This window comes from Lynx canadensis, chromosome C1 (genome assembly GCF_007474595.2).
Source record: "Lynx canadensis isolate LIC74 chromosome C1, mLynCan4.pri.v2, whole genome shotgun sequence".
NCBI lineage: Eukaryota > Metazoa > Chordata > Mammalia > Carnivora > Felidae > Lynx > Lynx canadensis.
The window spans coordinates 65093406-65112438 of NC_044310.1; the positions used below are offsets into that span (position 1 = coordinate 65093406).

At 38.7% G+C, this 19033-nt stretch overlaps 1 protein-coding gene and 1 non-coding gene across 2 annotated transcripts in view; one reads left to right on the forward strand and one right to left on the reverse strand.

Moving 5' to 3' along the window:
* The window catches only part of GIPC2 (GIPC PDZ domain containing family member 2), an 82720-nt gene that overhangs the window by 31075 nt on the left and 32612 nt on the right, over positions 1-19033 (forward strand). Inside the window, exon 3 of the mRNA XM_030327662.1 lies at positions 9986-10166. Coding sequence (XP_030183522.1) covers positions 9986-10166 — 181 coding nt within the window. The remainder of the gene's footprint in view (positions 1-9985; positions 10167-19033) is intronic.
* LOC115522545 lies at positions 1517-1620 on the reverse strand. Its single transcript, XR_003971448.1, has one exon. It is a non-coding gene; the product is annotated as a U6 spliceosomal RNA (small nuclear RNA).

Here is a 19033-nt window from a genome sequence, read left to right on the forward strand (position 1 = left end):
CCTGAATTGAGGAACAGTGTGAGAAACGGATTATGTATTTTTGGTAGGAAAATTAGATCAATGATGTGTCCCTCTTGGTGTACCACATGGGAAGGTGCATTATGTTAGCTTGCTTATGACCTTTGTCACTTACCTAAGGTATAGTGTCTGCCAGTCTTCATTGCAATGTTATATTTTCCTTTGTAATTAATATTTGTGGGGAGAAACTTTATTTTAAAAATATCATTTTCCTACTTGCACCTTACAGATTGAACATCTATTGATTGATTTTTGCCTGAATTGATTTTTTATTATAATGGTTTCAAAATGGTGAATTTTAAAAAATTCCATCATTTCTTATATATTTAAAACATTCTGTTGAAAAAAAGTGGCATGGTTTTTGTTTTTTTGTTTTTTGTTTTTATCAGCATGGATACATGATTTCTCACTTAATGGGTTATAGTCTACAACTGTTGCTTATGCTCAGATTTTCTGAGATTTGGTCTGCCGGAATCTTTCAGCTGGCTTGTGTATCCTTTGACATGTCTCTGATCATTTATTAAGCAGTTCTTCTTCTCTGGCACAACAAGATGTTCTAGGTTCATCTTTTATCTTTTCCCAAGCCTGGAATCAACCATTTTTTCATGGGGCTCTGGTTTTGCTTTTGGTGAGGATTGATATTTCAAAATCAAGATCTGGATGCTAGTTAGACTCCTTCATTGTCACTGGAGTGTCCTTGTTTCTGGGTCTTTTCAGTGATGGGGTTAGAAAACCTATTTTAGAAGTAAATGGACTCAAAATTATGCCTCAAATTTTAATCCTGCCCCATAGGTTTTTTTTTTTTTCCCTTGCCTTCCCCATTTAAAAAAAAAATATATATATATATATACATTTTTTAAAAAGTTGATTATGAGAGAGAGCATGAGTGGGGAAGGGGCAGAGAGGGGGGGAGAGAGAGAATCCCAAGCAGGCTCTGCACTGTCAGTGTAGAGCCTGATGTGGGGTGCAAACCCACAAACCAGAAGATAGTGATCTGAAACCAAGAGTTGATGTTCAACTGACTGAGTTGCCTGGGTGCCCCTATTAAAATACTTCTTAAAATAAAATATTTACTCATTTGCTTAGTCCTACAATATATGCAAAATAGTTTCAGGATTGCTATATCCATATTATGAAGAACCTATTAAGAGTTCAAGATTGGTATGCATGTACACACATGTACATACACAAAGTATTCTATTCAGGTTACTTGGAATGGGTTCTTTCCTGTCCCTTTCCCCATTAGGTGATGGTTATTCATTTGAAATACTATTGAATCCACTTCTCTTTGAACTGAGTTTTCTCTGCATCATGTTCTAATTTTTTCTGAAAAATATTAAAATGATTCAAAAGTCTATATTAAAAGACGTTCAGAGATCTGTCACTTTCTCCTGGCCCTCTATCCCATTACTCATTTCTCCCACTCCTTATAAGTAATCATTTTCATTAATTTCTGGCTCACCCTTTCAATGTTTATTTTTGCTAAGATAAGCAGGAGAAAAAAATGAAACATTCCAAGAGTTTGTATGTCATTCTTGTGCAGGGACTGTGTTAATCTTTTCTATATGGTTCCAATTTTAGTATATATGCTAAAGTGAGTACTTGATATCCTTTCAGTAGTGGCTAGAAGTCCAAGTAGGTTAGAGTAGGACAGTGTGGTATAGATTGACAAGGGTAAGGAAGAAGGATTCCATGATCAGGGAGTGGTGATATATAGGAGCATGGACTTTAGAAGTACACATGCCTGCTTTCAGTCTTAGTCCAACCACTTATTTACTTGGACAAATGATCTTTGATAAGTCATTAAGCTTCTCTGATCCTTCTCTCAAAAGGGAATATTAACACCTATTTCACAGGATTGTGCAGGTATAAAGGAACGATCTATAAAAATATGATACTGCTCTTAAGTTATCAATTAGGAGTACTAACAAATCATCACATAATTAGATGAGCAGAGAACTGTATTTAGCTATGTAGCTCTGCATTTACACTATGTAGCTCTGCATTTACACGGACTAAGAAGGAAGTTCACGGAGGTAAATGCCTGCCTTGAGAAACCATTCTCAGCCTAACTTTACACTTCAAGGAACTAGAAAAAGAATTAAACGAAACCCCAAGTTGGTAGATGGAAGGAAATAACAAATATTAGAGCAGAAATAGAGACTAAAAGGACAATAAATCAATGAAACAAAGAGCTGGTTCTTTGAAAAATAATTGACAGACCTTTAGCTAGACTCACAAAAAAGGACTCAAAATCAAATGAGAGATGTTACAGTGGAGCCATAGAAATGTAGAGGATAGTAAGAGACTGCTATGAACTATCCTATCTAACAAATTGGACAACGTAAGAAATGAGTAAATTCCTAGAAACCTACAACCTACCAAGACTGATGAAATAAAAAAATCTGAACAGATGGATTCAGTCTCCTTGCTAGTCGTCAAAAACTTCCCAACAAAAGCCCAGGACCAGATGGCTCCACTGGTGGATTCTACCAAGCCTTCAGAGAGAAGAATTAATCCCAGTCCTTTTTAAACTCTTCCAAAAATTAGAGTGAACTCCTCCAAACTGCTTTTATGAAGCCAGAATTACCCTGATAGAAAAACCAGACAAGAATGCCCCAAGAAAAAGGCCAGTATTCCTAATAACATAAGTGCAAAAATCCTTAATATTAGCAAACCAAATTCAACAATATGTTAAAGGGATCATACATCATGGTCAAGTGGGATTTATTTCAGGGGTAATTAAACACCCATAAATCAGTGTGATATACCACATTAACAAAAGGATATAAACATTTTTTATCTCAATGGTTGAAGAAAAAAACATTTGAAAGAATTCAAATGGTAAAAAACAAAAACAAACAAAAAAAAAAACTCAACAAAGTGGTATAGAGGGAACATACCTCAACATCATAAAGGTCCTGTAGGACAAGCTCACAGCTAACATCATCCTTAAAGGAAAAGCTTTCAGTTTTTCTCCACAAAGATCAGGAACAAGGCAAGCATGCTCTCTCTTGCCACTTCTACTCAACACAATATTGGAAGTTCTAGCCAGAGCAGTTAGGCCAGTAAAAGAAATAAAAGGCATCCAAATTGGAGAGGAAAAAGTAAATGGTCACTGCTTGAAGATGATATAGAAAACCTTAAAGACTTTATCCAGAAAACTGTTAGAAGTACTACAGTAAAGTTTCAGGATACAAAATTAATACACAAAAATCTTGCACTTTTATATGTGAATAATCTATCAGAAGAATCCATTCCATTTATAATTGTATCAAAAAGAATAAAATACCTATGAGTAAATTTAACCAAGGGGAAAGACCAATAATTGAAAACTATAGGATGCAAGAAAGATACAAATGGAAAGCTATTTCATGTTCATGCATTGGAAGAATTAATGTTGTTAAATGCTAACCAAAGCAATATTACAGAGTCAGTGTGATCCCTGTCAAAATTCCAACGGCACTTTTCACAGAAATACAATAGTCCTAACATTCATATGAACTGTAGAAGACCCGGAATAGCTGAAGCAAAGTTGAGAAAGAACAAAGCTGGAGGCATCACACTCCCTTATTTCAAACTATATTACAAAGCTCTGGTAATTTAAAAAGTGTGGTATTGGCATAGAAACACTGATCACTATGGCAGAATATAGAACCCAGAAATAAACTTTTGCATATATAGTCAATTTATAATAAAGGAGCCAAGAATCTACAGTGGAGAAGGGATTCTCTTCAATAAATGGTGCTGGGAAAATTGGATAGCCATCTGCAAAAGAATGAAATTGGATCATTATCTCACATCATACACAAAAATTAATCCAGGATGGGCTAAAGACTTGAATTAAAACATGAAACCACAGAACTGGTACAAGAAAACGTGGGGATTAAGCTCTTTGACATAGGTTTTTGGTGATGATTTTTGAATCTGAAAACAAAAGCAAAAGTAAACAAGTTGGACTATATCAAACTAAAAAAAGTCTAATAAAAAATGGGCAAAAAAGCTGAATAGACATTTTTCCAAAGAAGACCTAGATGACTACCAGATACATGAAAACATTTTTTTTTTTTTAAGTTTGTTTTGGGAGACTGCACGCATGAGTGGGGGAGGGACAGACAGGTAGGAGAGGGAGAATCCCAAGCCAACTCTGCACTGCCGGCGTGGAGCCTGGAGGGGTGCTTGAACCCACGAACTGCAAGATCATGAACTGAAACCAAGAGTTGGACGCTTAACCGACTGAGCCACCCAGGTGCCCCCATGAAAAGATGTTCTAGGTTATTAATCATCAGGGAAATGCAAGTCAAAACCACAATGAGCTACCACCTCCACCTGTTAGAATGGCTATTACCAAAAAGACTAAAAATAACAAATGTTGATGAGGATAGGACGTTAAGGGAACCATTGTATACTGTTGATAGGAATGTAACATGCAGCCACTATAGAAAACAATATGGAGTTTTCTTTAAAAAATTAAAAAACCACCATACAATTCAGCAGTTCCACTTCTGGGTATTTATCTGAAGAAAATGAAAACACTAATTTGGAAAGATAAATACATCATGCCTTTGTATATGGTATTCATTGCAGCTTTACAGTAGTCAAGATACAGAAGCAACCTAAGTGTCCATCAGTTGATAAATGGATAAAGATGTATGTGTATATACACACAATGGAGCATTAGTATTAGCTGTATAAAAGAATTAAATCTTCCCAGTTTTGGTGGTATAGATGGACCTCAAGGGCATTATGCTAAGTGAAATGTCAGAGAAAGACCTATACTGTAGGATCTATGTCGAATCTAAAACATTTACGTGATTTCTTAAGTTTGAATTAAAGTATGGTGTGGTTTTCACAGGTAAAACTTCTTGCGTAAAAGACAACAGACTTAAACATTTGTGATTTTAGCATCCAAGCCTAGATTTTCCAGAATCAGAGCATATAAATAACCTTATCAGAAAATTCAGAGTATACTTAAAACTAGAAATTCCCAGAATGGTTTAGGACTGGTTGGCAAACACTTATACAGAGGGACAGATGCTAAATATTCTAGGCTTTGTCATAATTTAGAGTCATGCAGTCTGTGGGTGCAATGTCTGTTTGAAGCCCAGTTCTTTTTGTTGTGTTCTTTTCATCAGTATTCATTGTACCTTGGTATCCTCATTTGTTAATGGAATGAGGCTTGTTGTGAGGACTAAGTGAAATAACTGTTTATAATTAAGAACGTTACGTTATCATGAGCATAGTCTGAGGACAGTGTTAGGATCAGCAGCACAGATCTCAAACTTGCTGACCATGGCAGCAGGGCGTGCAGCTCAAACAACCTTGCATGTGATACCTAAGATTTTGAGGAGGGTGGGATGCTGCCCTAGAGTTCCGGTGTCTGTGATTAGCAGGTTTTATAAGTATATGCGATGAAATAACGGAGAATGATAATTCTCTGAGGTGGCTAGGATCCTTTGAGTTTAATAATGCTGTAAATCCTATCTTTTAAAAATTTGTCTTCTCTGCTTTTTTGCAGTATCAAGATGAGATAAAACCAGATTAGACAAAGTTTTAAGTGTTAGAGGATATTAAGTGACTCACTAAATATAAGCATAGCATTAATATCTTTTTTTCCATCCTTTGTGTTCGAGTAGCATTTTTAGCAAGATTATTAATCTCTGTCATGTAATAATATGATTATCAAAGCATATATTCCAGAAACTTGTCTCAATTACTACCTCATTCTTTATGAACTTAAGAGGCTAAAGCTTAGGTAACCCACAACGTCTATAATCTGTGTCTTCCACTTCTGTATCTGATTCACCTTATGGTGTTCAGGTTTCTTACACTGATTTTCCTGTCTCTTCATCCCAGATCCTTATCTGCTACTTTTGATTATTTACCTGTGCTTTGATGTTTTTCTTGCCTACCTGGATTCTCACCTTGCTACTTGGACTTCTGGTAACTGCCTTTCCTCCTTCTGTCTAGACACTCTTCTAGTGACTTCTGTGACTACTCCTAGGCCCAAGACAGTGTAGATTTTTGTTCCTCTGACCTTTAATTTATTAGTAAGATTTATACATGTCTGTAAAGCTTTTCATTTAATTTTATATACTACTTATTAATAAAACTGTGACAAGTCTTTTTTTTTTTTTTTCAACGTTTATTTATTTTTGGTACAGAGAGAGATAGAGCATGAACGGGGGAGGGGCAGAGAGAGAGTGGGACACAGAATCGGAAACAGGCTCCAGGCTCCGAGCCATCAGCCCAGAGCCTGACGCGGGGCTCGAACTCACAGACCGCGAGATCGTGACCTGGCTGAAGTCGGACGCTTAACCGACTGCGCCACCCAGGCGCCCCAAAACTGTGACAAGTCTTAAAAACGTGATAGGACACTGAAATTTGTGTGTTGTTGTTCAAAGAAAAAAAATAGGTTCAGAAGGTATGAAGACATAGATGAGAGTAAAATTTAAGGAGGCAATATTTATGTATAGATTTTCACACTCTCTAATGGCTTAAGAATGGGTAGATAACAGGATATTTAATAGTTTTGTTTTGTTTCTTTAGACTCTAGTCTTCTTAAAAATCTTGTTTATTTTTCTGTGACCTTTTAGAAATTCCAGTTGTACTTAGTGGTTGCTGTGGTTACTCTTAATTCTATTAACTTGTAATGTTAATATGGACCCCTAGTAAAACAGTGTCAGATTATGAATTTCTCATTTCTTTTATAATTTACTATTCGTAATGATAATGAGCTCTGAATTGGTATTATTTCACTTGCATAAAGCATATTAATAGTTACTATTATAATGAACATAGCATTGTTCTTAAAATTTGGGGGTGAAATAGAAGCCTATTGTGAATTTTGGTATATAGTAATAAAACTTAAAAATGCCCAACCTTCCCAGGTTACCCTTTTACAATTTTCTTTTTTCTAATGATAATTATAGAGATGCTGGGGTACATGAGTTTTGCTCTTAACTCTTAGATGCAGTGATCATACTGCAGATTTAGAAGAAGTTATTACTCCACTTGGTAAGAGTAGGGAATGCATATGCTTTTTTTTTTTTAATATGAAATTTATTGCCAAATTGGTTTCCATACAACACCCAGTGCTCATCCCAACAGGTGCCCTCCTCAATGCCCATCCCCCCATCAACCCTCCCTCCCACCCCCCATCAACCCTCAGTTTATTTTCAGTCTTTGAGTCTCTTATGGTTTGCCTCCCTTCCTAACTTTTTTTTCCCCTCCCCCTCCCCCATGGTCTTCTGTCAAGTTTCTCAGGATCCACATAAGAGTGAAAACATATGGTATCTGTCTTTCTCTGTATGACTTATTTCACTTAGCATAACAGTCTCCAGTTCCATCCACGTTGCTACAAAGAACCATATTTAATTCTTTCTCCTTGCCAAGTAGTATCCCATTGTATGTATAAACCACATCTTCTTTATCCATTCATCAGTGGACGGACGTTTAGGCTCTTTCCATAATTTGGCTATTGTTGAAAGTGCTGCTATAAACATTGGGGTACAAGTGCCCCTATGCATCAGCACTCCTGTATCCCTTGGGTAACTTCCTAGCAGGGCTATTACTGGGTCATAGGGTAGGTCTATTTTTAATTTTTTGAGGAACCTCCACACTGTTTTCCAGAGTGGCTGCACCAGTTTGCATTCCCACCAACAGTGCAAGAGGGTTCATGTTTCTCCACATCCTCTCCAGCATCTATAGTCTCCTGATTTGTTCATTTTGCCCACTCTGACTGGCGTGAGGTGATATCTGAGTGTGGTTTGATTTGTATTTCCCTGATGAGGAGTGACATGAGCATCTTTCCATGTGCCTGTTGGCCATCTGGATGTCTTCTTTAGAGAAGTGCCTATTCATGTTTTCTGCCCATTTCTTCACTGGATTATTTGTTTTTCGGGTGTGGAGTTTGGTGAGTTCTTTATAGATTTTGGATACTAGCCCTTTGTCCGATATGTCATTTGCAAATATCTTTTCCCATTCCATTGGTTGCCTTTTACTTTTGTTGATTGTTTCCTTTGCAGCGCAAAGATAAAAAGCTTCATGAGGTCCCAATAATTCATTTTTGCTTTTAATTCCCTTGCGTTTGGAGATGTGTCAAGTAAGAAATTGCTGTGGCTGAGGTTAGAGAGGTTTTTTCCCGCTTTCTCCTCTAGGGTTTTGATGGTTTCGTGTCTCACATTCAGGTCATTTATCCATTTTGAGTTTATTTTTGTGAATGGTATAAGAAAGTGGTCTAGTTTCATTCTTCTGCATGTTGCTGTCCAGTTCTCCCAGCACCATTTGTTAGAGACTGTCTTTTTTCCATTGGATATTCTTTCTTGCTTTGTCAAAGATTAGTTAGCCATACTTTTGTGGGTCCAATTCTGGAGTCTCTATTCCATTGGTCTATGTGTCTGTTCTTCTGCCAATACCAAGCTGTGTTGATGATCACAGCTTTGTTGTAGAGGCTAAAGTCTGGGATTGTGATGCCTCCCGCTTTGGTCTTCTTCTTCAATATTACTTTGGCTATTTAGGGTCTTTGTGGTTCCATACAAATTTTAGGATTGTTTGTTCTAGCTTCGGGAAGATTGCTGGTGCAATTTTGATTGGGATTGCGTTGAATGTGTAGATGGCTTTGGGTAGTATTGACATTTTAACAATATTCTTTCAATCTATGAGCACAGAATTTTTCCATTTCTTTGTATCTTCTTTAATTTCCTTCATAAGCTTTCTATAGTTTTCAGCATACAGATCTTTTACATCTTTGGTTAGGTTTATTCCTAGGTATTTTATGATTCTTGGTGCAGTTGTGAATGGGATCAGTTTGTTTGTCTTTTGGTTGCTTCATTATTAGTGTATAAGAATGCAACTGGTTTCTGTACGTTAATTTTGTATCCTGTGACTTTGCTGAATTAATGTATCAGTTCTAGCAGACTTTTGGTGGGGTCTATCAGGTTTTCCATGTAGAGTATCATGGCGTCTGCAAAAAGTGAAAGCTTGACTTCATGTTTGCTAATTTTGATGCCTTTGATTTCCTTTTGTTGTCTGATTGCTGATGCTAGCACTTCCAACACTATGTTAAACAACAGTGGTGAGAGTGGACATCCCTGTAGTGTTCCTGATCTCGGGGAAAGCTCTCAGTTTTTCCCCACTGAGGATGTTATTAGCTGTGGGCTTTTCATAAATGGCTTTTATGATGTTTAAGTATGTTCCTTCTATCCCAACTTTCTCAAGGGTTTTTATTAAGAAAGGATGCTGACTTTTGTCAAATGCTTTTTCTACATCGATTGACAGGACCATATGGTTCTTAATCTTTTCTTTTATTAATGTGATGTATCACATTGATTTGTGAATATTGAACTAGCCCTGCAGCCCAGGAATGAATCCCACTTGATCATGGTGAATAATTCTTTTTATATGCTGTTGAATTCGATTTGCTAGTATCTTGTTGAGAATTTTTACATCCATATTCATCAGGGATACTGGCCTATAGTTCTCTTTTTTTGCTGGGTCTTTGGTTTGGGAATCAAAGTAATGCTGGTTTCATAGAATGAGTCTGGAAGTTTTCCTTCCCTTCCTATTTTTTGGAACAGATCTTTCCAAGCTTCAATTTTTCAGTCTATGGTCTGAGGGTCTCCTAAAGGTTGTTGAAATTAAATGAGATGGCAAATGTAAAGTGCTTAGTTTAGAGCTCAGCACATGTAACAACACCTACTATAGAAGCAGGAGAGTAACACCTTAACGATTCTTAGGGGAGTAACCCAGAGGATTTGAGGAGAAGTTTCTTGAAGGAGGTATGATGACTGATGGAGCAGAGTTCTGAATGACGCATGGTGGTTGTCCTTTGTTGCCTGGTCTTTATCTTTAACTGAGCATTAAGCTGCATTGTGAATATGTCAATACATATAATGTCTCGGGGGCATAAAAAGGAATGTTATACAGTTCTATTTTGTATTAAGTGTTATCCTTAATTTTCTTTCAGAGAATTAAAGATGGTAGCCTAATTGACTCCATTAAAACCATCTGTGTGGGGGATCATATTGAATCCATAAATGGAGAAGATATCATTGGGTGGCGTCACTATGATGTTGCTAAAAAGTTAAAGGAATTAAAAAAAGATGAACCCTTTACCTTGAAGTTAATAGAACCTAAGAAGGCATTTGGTAAGTTTGGGTGTGTGTATGTGTGTGAAGTGTTCCCTTCCCTGGCTTGTCTCTCTAAGGGTAGTGAGCACTGAGATGTGGTGCCATGTGATTTAGTATATCCATTAAGGATATAGAGAATGAGAGCACTACTTATAAGGGAAACAACTATTCAAGGAGAAAGAATTGCCTAAAAGGACATTTTCTCAAAGACCTTTGGAGTTACAAAGTCTGATGTCGAATGAGTTTGTGGCTGTTCCAGACTCCAAGAACGGCGCATTGTAATACATTCATCTTGCTGAGGAGTAAAATTTTTGACTGGGCTATCTAAGCCATAACTATTGTTCGTGGACCTTAACAGCAAAAACTTTTAGTTACACATAGAATTGGTATTTAAAATAGTTATCTAGTCTATTTTAAAGACTTCCTTCAATACTTTTTCGCCATTAGCATTTTGAATTTGGCAGCATGGGATGGTATGAAATTACTTCCACTTTGGTGTGACATCTGTAGTTGCTTGGTTTTAGCCATGGCAGCTGTGTTCCAACTGTCAAACCCCTAGGGCTATCTCATCTACAGGAAAATGTGCCAGCTTCTCCTGACTATCCAGCACTATTTTAATAAGCCAAATGACGGCCTCTGGTGTTCATCAGTGTTGAAATATCTTTAGCAGAATCATTCTAGGCTGCCCTTACTCATCCATGACCCCACCCAACTTCTGTTTTTCCCTTTGCTCACAGAACATAAATATTCCTTATAGTTTGTTTCTAATGGATATTTTCTCAGGGCAGTAAATAAAAGTGATGGGAGAATGCAGTGGGTCTGGGGAATTACATTTCCCCTCCCTTAACAAGTAAGCGACAGATACTATCCATATGGAAGTGGAAATTCTTCTCTGCTTCCAAGCGATTCTGTGCCATTTAATAGAAATATGGTGTAGGTTATATTACTTGTGGGAGTGGGGTTACATAGATGTAAGAAAAGAATGCCTTGCACTGAGCAATGTACAGAATTAGTGAACCACTATATTGTATACCTGAAACTAATATAACACTGTATGTTAACTATACTGGAATTAAAATAACTTAAACAAACAAACATTGGGGATGGGGGGAAAGAATCCCTTATTCCAGTGCTGCTCCTGGAAGGACCATCCTAGGAGACCATGCTATCGATACTGTGATTCTGTGTGGTGTGCAACCAAGCTTCTGAGTACACTTGTCACAGAGGAAGGTGGGCACACTCAGGTTTCTGTCTACCTCCTTGTGAACTGGCTTTGTTTGCTACCCAGTTCCCCAGATCATAACCTATAAACTGATTGGATATAAGCAGTTTGATTTGATTTAGACTTTTCATAAATCAGTTCTTCTCTTAGTACAACTCAAGGAATATAATTTTTCCTACATTTGTCTCTAGCACATAATCTGTTTTTCAGAATTAATCTCTATTTTTACCTATTGTCTGCATTGAAATCTTGTGGTCCCTGTATCTTTGTAGAAAGTTGCTGATATACATTAACTTGGATGCTTGGTTGATATTAGTCTTGGATGTTACAGAGGTCATTGTATTTAGCTATTATTGCTCCATGATTAGATTTTTTTCCCTTTCAATACCGGAGACACATGTATAGATGGATAAACCCCCACACTGCCTTATGTGCTAGCTACTATTGAACCTGCTCTCTATTGCTCCTATGAATTCCGTGTACACATTTGAGGACACTGGGTAGGATTTTCCTAGTGGGGGTATATTATTTCTGTATCCCAAATTCTGGTGGTGCTGTGGTTAGGACATGTTGTTAGGACATGTAGAAATTGATTTTGGAGTAATGATAGGTTTTATTTTCCAAAGTTACTGTGGCAGCTTAACTCTACTTAGATCTGCTGATCAATATGCATTATCTCCTCTGGGTTGGTACTTGACTTTGGGCCATAGCCTGGGGGTTTTTCTCTGAGAAATAGGCCTTGCTACTCTGTCTGTCCTTCAGCCTTTAATTTTGCTGCTTTTTGCCTCTGGGATAAAGGCAGTAGTAGTTGTTTCTTTTCTTTGACTTCATCCCAGTGCTTGGTGCTTTTCCCAGAAGGGAGTATACATCAAGAGGTACTTAGGGGATCTAGCTTCCCCCAGTTCTCTTGGTTCTGATCTTATTTTTTGCTGTTTCCTTCTATCCTGGATCTTATAGCATTGTCATTGATGGATTGATTCAAATTCATTGCCCTTCATGATTATCTGACTTTGTTGTCTTGGATTCCCACAGAAGAAAAGGTCAGTGTAGGTGAGGCAGAACGTTTTCATCTCTGTGATCAGATAGGCTGCCTAGGCTGAAGTGAAGTCATTTCTAGGATTGTACTGAAAGCTGTCGAAATAGCCATACACTCTAGTATTTTGACGTTTGCCTACCAACTTCCCTAAAGATTTAGCCTGGGGAGGCATGTGGACTGGGTTCCAGAATGCAAGGAGGAAGAGTGCAGTTGGCTGCTTTGCAATGGTGTAATAAAGATGATTAATGCAACTTTCAGACATGGATGGAGGAATCCTTACAGCCTGCTCCCATTTTCATAGGTCCACCACATTCCACTTCTGGGGGCCATTATATATGCCAAGATTCTTTGAGAGCTACAGAATAAACACTTCCTAGTTTATTGAAAACCCATTTTGTTTGTTTTTTTTAGAAGACTATCAGGTCTCAGAAACAGACTGTGTCAGTCAAGCCTTGGGAAGGTCGGGAGCTAAGGCCATTTCAGGGATGTTTGAACCAGGCACCTTTCATGGCACTGAATTAACTCCCTTTAGGTATTTCCTATCTTCATGTTTCTCCACTGAGGATTCAGATTCCTCAGAGAGGGAGGGACACTGATTAAGTCATGTTCCATCTTGATGGTGAAGAAGGCAGTGTTACATGATCAGTAGGCCCACCAAAATCATGCAGGACAGGAGGGAGAGGTTTCCTTTTGGGTAGGAAAAAGTAGCAGATGTTCATTTTGCCGTTTCTCCTAAGTTATTACCTTGTTTAGTGGAGTGTGTTGGTGTTCTCTTGACTTTGAATCTGACCGTACCCATGCATGATACTATGAGGCTGGGTGTGTAGAATGGATATGGAGGGGGGTGCCTGGGTGGCTCAGTCTGTAAAGCATTTGACTCTTGATCTCAGCTCAGATCTCGATCTCAGGGTCGTGAATTCAGGCCCTGTGTTGGCTCCAGGCTGGGCGTGAAGCCTACTTAAAAAAAAGAATGGTGGGGCGCCTGGGTGGTGCAGTCGGTTAAGCGTCCGACTTCAGCCAGGTCACGATCTCGCGGTCCGTGAGTTCGAGCCCCGCGTCAGGCTCTGGGCTGATGGCTCAGAGCCTGGAGTCTGTTTCCGATTCTGTGTCTCCCTCTCTCTCTGCCCCTCCCCCGTTCATGCTCTGTCTTTCTCTGTCCCAAAAATAAATAAACGTTGGAAAAAAAAAAAATTAAAAAAAAAAAAAAGAATGGATGTGGAGGGAGGCAGGATATTGTCAATTGGCTTTGCATGTCTGGTCTTAAGGATTTTTTTTTTTTTAATTTTTAAGTAATCTTTACACCCAGCATGAGGCTTGCTCAAATTTAACACCCTGAGATCAGGAGTCTCATGCTCTACCAACTGAGCCAGACAGGCACCCTGCATCAAGCTTTCTTTTAGGGAAAGGGTGAAAGCGACATTCTTAGTGCTGGTCACCAGATTTGGAAAGGACAACAATCCAGATTTGGACTATACTTCTGAGAAGATTTTTCATTTATCGTCTCCCACAGATAACTTAAGAATCTGCTGTGTTCTGGGAACTCCATTAGGCACAGTGGATACTAAGAAAGAAGGCTATAGTTCTTACCTTTTGAGGAGTTCACAGTTTAGCAGGAGGCTGTTATTCAGTGAATTTTGCCCCCTAAAATTCATGTGTTGAAATCCTAATCTCCACTACCTCAAAATGTAACTGTATTTTGAGATAAGGTCTTTAAGGAGGTAATTAAATTAAAATGAGATCATTAGGGTGAGCCCTGATCCAATATGACTGGTATAAGAAGAGGAAATTTGGACATAAATACACATAGAGAATGCCATGTGACCACGAAGATCTCTACAAGTCAAGAAGAGTGGTCTTAGAAGAAAGCAACCTTGGTGTTGGCTTGATCTCGGACTTTTCTAGAACTGAGAAAATGATTTCTTATGTTTAAGATAGGTGGTCTTTTGTACTTGCCCTAGGAAACTAACACAGAAGCCAATAGGCTTAAAAAAAAAATTGCAGTGCAAATTCTTTGACTATAGCAGTATGGGCTCCCTAGTAATCTAGAAGGTACAGGTGGGGTATCTTAGCTGTCCTTTGGCCTTGGGTATATGGCAAGAACATCCTGATGTTTTCATTCAATAGATGTTTGATCAGTTAGTACATGTTGGTCTTAGGATATTAATCGCTGATATAGTTTCTTGAGAGTCCACTGTATTCCATCACGATATTACCTGCTTGGTCTGTCTGTGAATAAGATCTAATTCTTGCCTTTAAGAAGCTCAGATCTAGTAGGAAGAGATGGATATGAAAAGAAAGAAATCCAATAGAGTGTTAGAGGTGCTAACATGTATTGGAGGCATAAAAGTGGGAGACATCAGGTCTACCTAGGAGTTGAGGAAAAGCTTTCTGGAGAAAGGATTTGAGCTGAATCTTAAAAGAGGTGTGCTCAGTAAACAAATTAGGAAAGGTTGTCCCAGGGAGTGAGAATACAATAAGGGTGCGGAGGCATGGGGCAGAATCCTATGTTTGGGAATAAGCATGTATGTCAGTGTGATTCCAATAGAGGTTATAGGTGGTTGTGTGGCAAGAGACGAAGCTCAAGGGTCAGTAGAGACCAAATAATCAAGACCCTTATATGTGAAGATAAAGAGTGGGCAATGAAGGGGCTTAAGCAGGAGAGTGACATGATGAGACTTGGCTTTTAGACAGTTTGGAGACTGTGTCAAAGCGGGGGTGGTTTATGAGATAGTGGTCAACGAAATCCATGAAGATTCTATTGTGTAGGTTGCAGAGAGAGAAGGCGAAATCCTGAATTAAGGTAGTACCGGTAGGTATGGAGATGAGAAATGGTTCCGAGGAATAGACAGTGGCGTGCTGGAGCCATTTGTGCACATCTCTTCCAAACTCCACATTTAGTGACATCATTTACATCACAGACATAGAAAAGTGCTGCAAGTCAGGACTTTTTTTTTTTTTTTTTTTAAGCTTGGAGAGCTGATGGTTAAACATTTATCTGTGTACTAGTGAATATTAAGAAGGTAGAATTGGCAACTCATTGTAGAGGTAAAAGATATTGCAAATGATGACCCACAGATGTGGCTTGGGTGAGGGATTGTAGTGCCATTCTTTAAGATGAGGAAAACGAAGAGAAACAGATTTGGGTGAGAAGATAGGGAAGAGAGACTGTACTTACAGTATAATTTTGGGCCTGAGGAATTTGAAACTTGTGGGAAAATTTAGTTGGCAATGTGTAAGAGGTAGACAGGTGTCGAGAACTGGAGCTTCGGGGATGGGATTTAGGAGTAATTTCAAGCTGTGGAAATCCCATCACTCAGAGGAGTAAGAGAAAAAGATCAAACCTAGAGCTGTGGGGGAAGCCCAGCCTTTCCTGAGTAGAGAGAGGAGGGGCCAGCACAGTGAGGAATGGCCAGACCTGGAGGAGACAGCTTTTGGATGCCCTTTCCCCAAGCACTCAAGAGCCCAGTACTTGTCCCAAGAGCAGATGCTCCACTGCAGCTTTTCCTGAGTTGGCGGTGGGGCTCTGAGGGGGAGCTAAAGGCTATTTTAAGACACACCCTCAGATTCTCCTGTGTTGATCAGAGTTTAAATCACTGTTCATCCAGTGGATCTCAACCAGTGTGTTTAAAACACCAAGTAGGGGCACCTGGGTGGCTCAGTCTGTCAAGTGTCTGACTTCGACTCAGGTCATGCTCTCACGGTTTGTGAGTTTGAGTCCTGCATTGGGTTCTCTGCTGTTAGAGCAGAGCCTGCTTTGGATTCTCTGTCCTCTTCCATTTGCCACTCCCCTGCTCATTTTCTATCTTGGTCTGTCTCTTTCAAAAATAAACATTATAAAAAAAAAACCCCAAAACACAAAGTAGAATAGAATCGGAAACTTCATAGTGCTTTGTGCCTAGTAAGGGTAGGTTACACTGTACGTGTCAGTTATGTTTTGTATATTTGTGTTTCAATTATGTATATATTTGTAATTGTGTTATGATATGTGTATTTGTCACTGTGGGTCATAGCAAAAAAATGATAAAAATGGAAGCCACTGGTTTAAATGATTCCCTTGTTAAAAATTTGTAGCTTGAGAAATCTTTCCCATACCTAACATGGTTTCTCCTGGTCAGCTGCTTTCTGATCCAAATTTTTCTCCTTCTAGCCATGAGTTGATGGCAGCCTTCCCAGTCCTTATCAAGTATCGGGTGGAATGTCTCTAGTGATATTTTTTTTAGGGCATGGCTCACTTCCTTTCCCTTTTTGCCAATGAAAAGGAACATGTCTCCACAATGAGCTCAACATTGCAGGGTTTGCCCTGTAAACCTAGACTTTCCCAAGACTGTGAAAACCCACTCTTCCATTTAGCTGGCTCTAAGACTAGACTAGTTCAACTGGTTTGTTTCCTGTGCGGCCTTTTAACTGCAGAAAAATAACTGTTAAATCTCTGAAACTTTGGTTGTTTTACTTGGATGATTCTCTATGTATCCCAGAGAAGTTCTTTAATTTGTAATTGTTGCCCTTTATGGAAAGATGTTTGTGGAAGAAGGCCTGAAGTGTTTTATGTAAATTGTTTTCAAAATCAGAAAGGGAGTTAAAAGAAAAAGTGTACCTCCTAAAGCATTAATAGTCTTTGCTTTGGGGTTAGATTTTGTAACAGATCTCTGGGCTATGTCTTCTTTTAGAGGCTTCATTTCTGTGCTATGTGTCTATCAGAATAGGATGTTCAGTATGTGAAGTACGTCTGAGTCCTTTGAGTCATTCACAGCTGGAAAACTCGGACCTCATCTGTGTGATTCAGCTTCACTGATGTGCTCCTTTTCAAAGACTAAGTCTATTTGATATTAAGACAGAAACTTTGGCTTTTAAGTTTTAGATGACTTTTTAGATAGTATTTTTTAAGTGTTTGAAATGTCTATTTTTCATGCTATTTCTAGTGAAAAAGTTTCAACCAACAAATGCTTTTAGTGCCTTTTCATGTATACTGAGTTCTACAAAACATACTGGGGAATATGATAAAAGTTACTGAAGAGAAAGTACAAGTAATTAAGTATATCAACTGTCACGTTTGGACTGTGTGATCATGTGGCATTGGATTAAACTTTGTGACTTGGTTTCTTCATACAAAAAGTGAAAATGATAATAGTATTTATCCTATCAGGCCACTGCGAGGGTTAAATGATTAAATACATGAAAAAAGAACAGAACAGTCCCTGACACCTAGTAAGTATTCAATATAAGTTTTATTACTATTATTATGAAGGTGGAACCTTTCTGTAAGGGGTGATTTTAGGAACAAGACAAACACATGTGAAACTTGAAAAGTAATGGAGATGAGTTGGTGATTAGCACGTTATTTGTTGGGAACTCTGGCACGGTTCCAGATCTCGAAAAGACCGACGATGATATCCTATCTCCTATCAATGAGATATATCTGTATGTCCTTATAGTAGCTGCCTGCCATTCACTTTCCTAAGTACTTTCATGTTGGAAATCACTTAATCCTTTCAACCATGCTAGAAGATGAAGCAGTTTGTCCAAGGTTTTAGACTAGTGAGTGATGGAGGCAGCCTTCTAACCCATGCAGTGAGCCTTCAGAGCCAGCTTTCTAACAACTGTTGCAGATACGTCTGTATTTTTGCTGTCCTCAAGGAGCTTCCAATTTATAGGAGGCAGATATATTAAGAATCAAGTAATTCTATTAATAGCAGTAAGGTACCATTTATTGAAGGCTTATAGGAAGCAATAAAGAGCATAGACTGAGACAAATTGCTTGGGTTTAATTCCTATCTCTGCTGCTTGTTATCTGTGTGATTTTGGACCATGTACTCCCTCTGTTCCTGTTTACTTATCTATAAAGCCTTGTGAGATTAGATGAGTTAATATATGTAAAGTACTTAGAATAGTGCTTGGCACATAGTGCTACATAAATGTAAGTCATTACTAATAGGACTGTTATGGCCTGATTTAATCATCATGCCATTCCTGAGAGAGTTTTTCAGATAAGTAAACTGAGACTTTGGGCAGTTAAATACCTTGCTGAGGTCACCCAACGGTGGATGGGAAGTGCAAGTACAGTACTCCATTCCTGTTTGCTCCTGAGGCTTGTATTAACATTGGATGTTACTGCCTTTCTAGAATACAACACAAGCCAGGGTATGTGCTAGAAAAACGTTTAAAGTGCAGTTCGGCTGAGAGCTGACTGTCCATGACTGGGAAGGGTTCTAAAGCTTCGAGAGTGATGGGGGCTGGGAGAAATGGTAAGATTGGGAAGGAACTTCCCCAAAGAGAAAGCCATGGTTTTTGGTAGGTTCCACCAGAATCGGGGACCAGGGTCCTATTTCCATGTAACTCCCCGTAAGAGGTGACAGGATGCCCGATAGAGTTCCATAGGATGTTAGAGACTTAAGAACTGTGGCCTTGTGAGGCACCTAGGTGGTGGCTCGGCTGGTTGAAAATCCAGCTTTGGCTCGGGGCATAATTCTGCGGTTGGTGAGTTCAAGCCCCTCATCGGGCTTGCTACTGTCAGCGGAGAGCCTGCTTCAGATCCATCGTCCCCCTCTGTCCCTCCTGCTTGTGTGCTCACTATCTAAAAACAAAAACAAAAGAACCTTCCAAAGAACAAAACTGTAGCCTTGCGGGCTT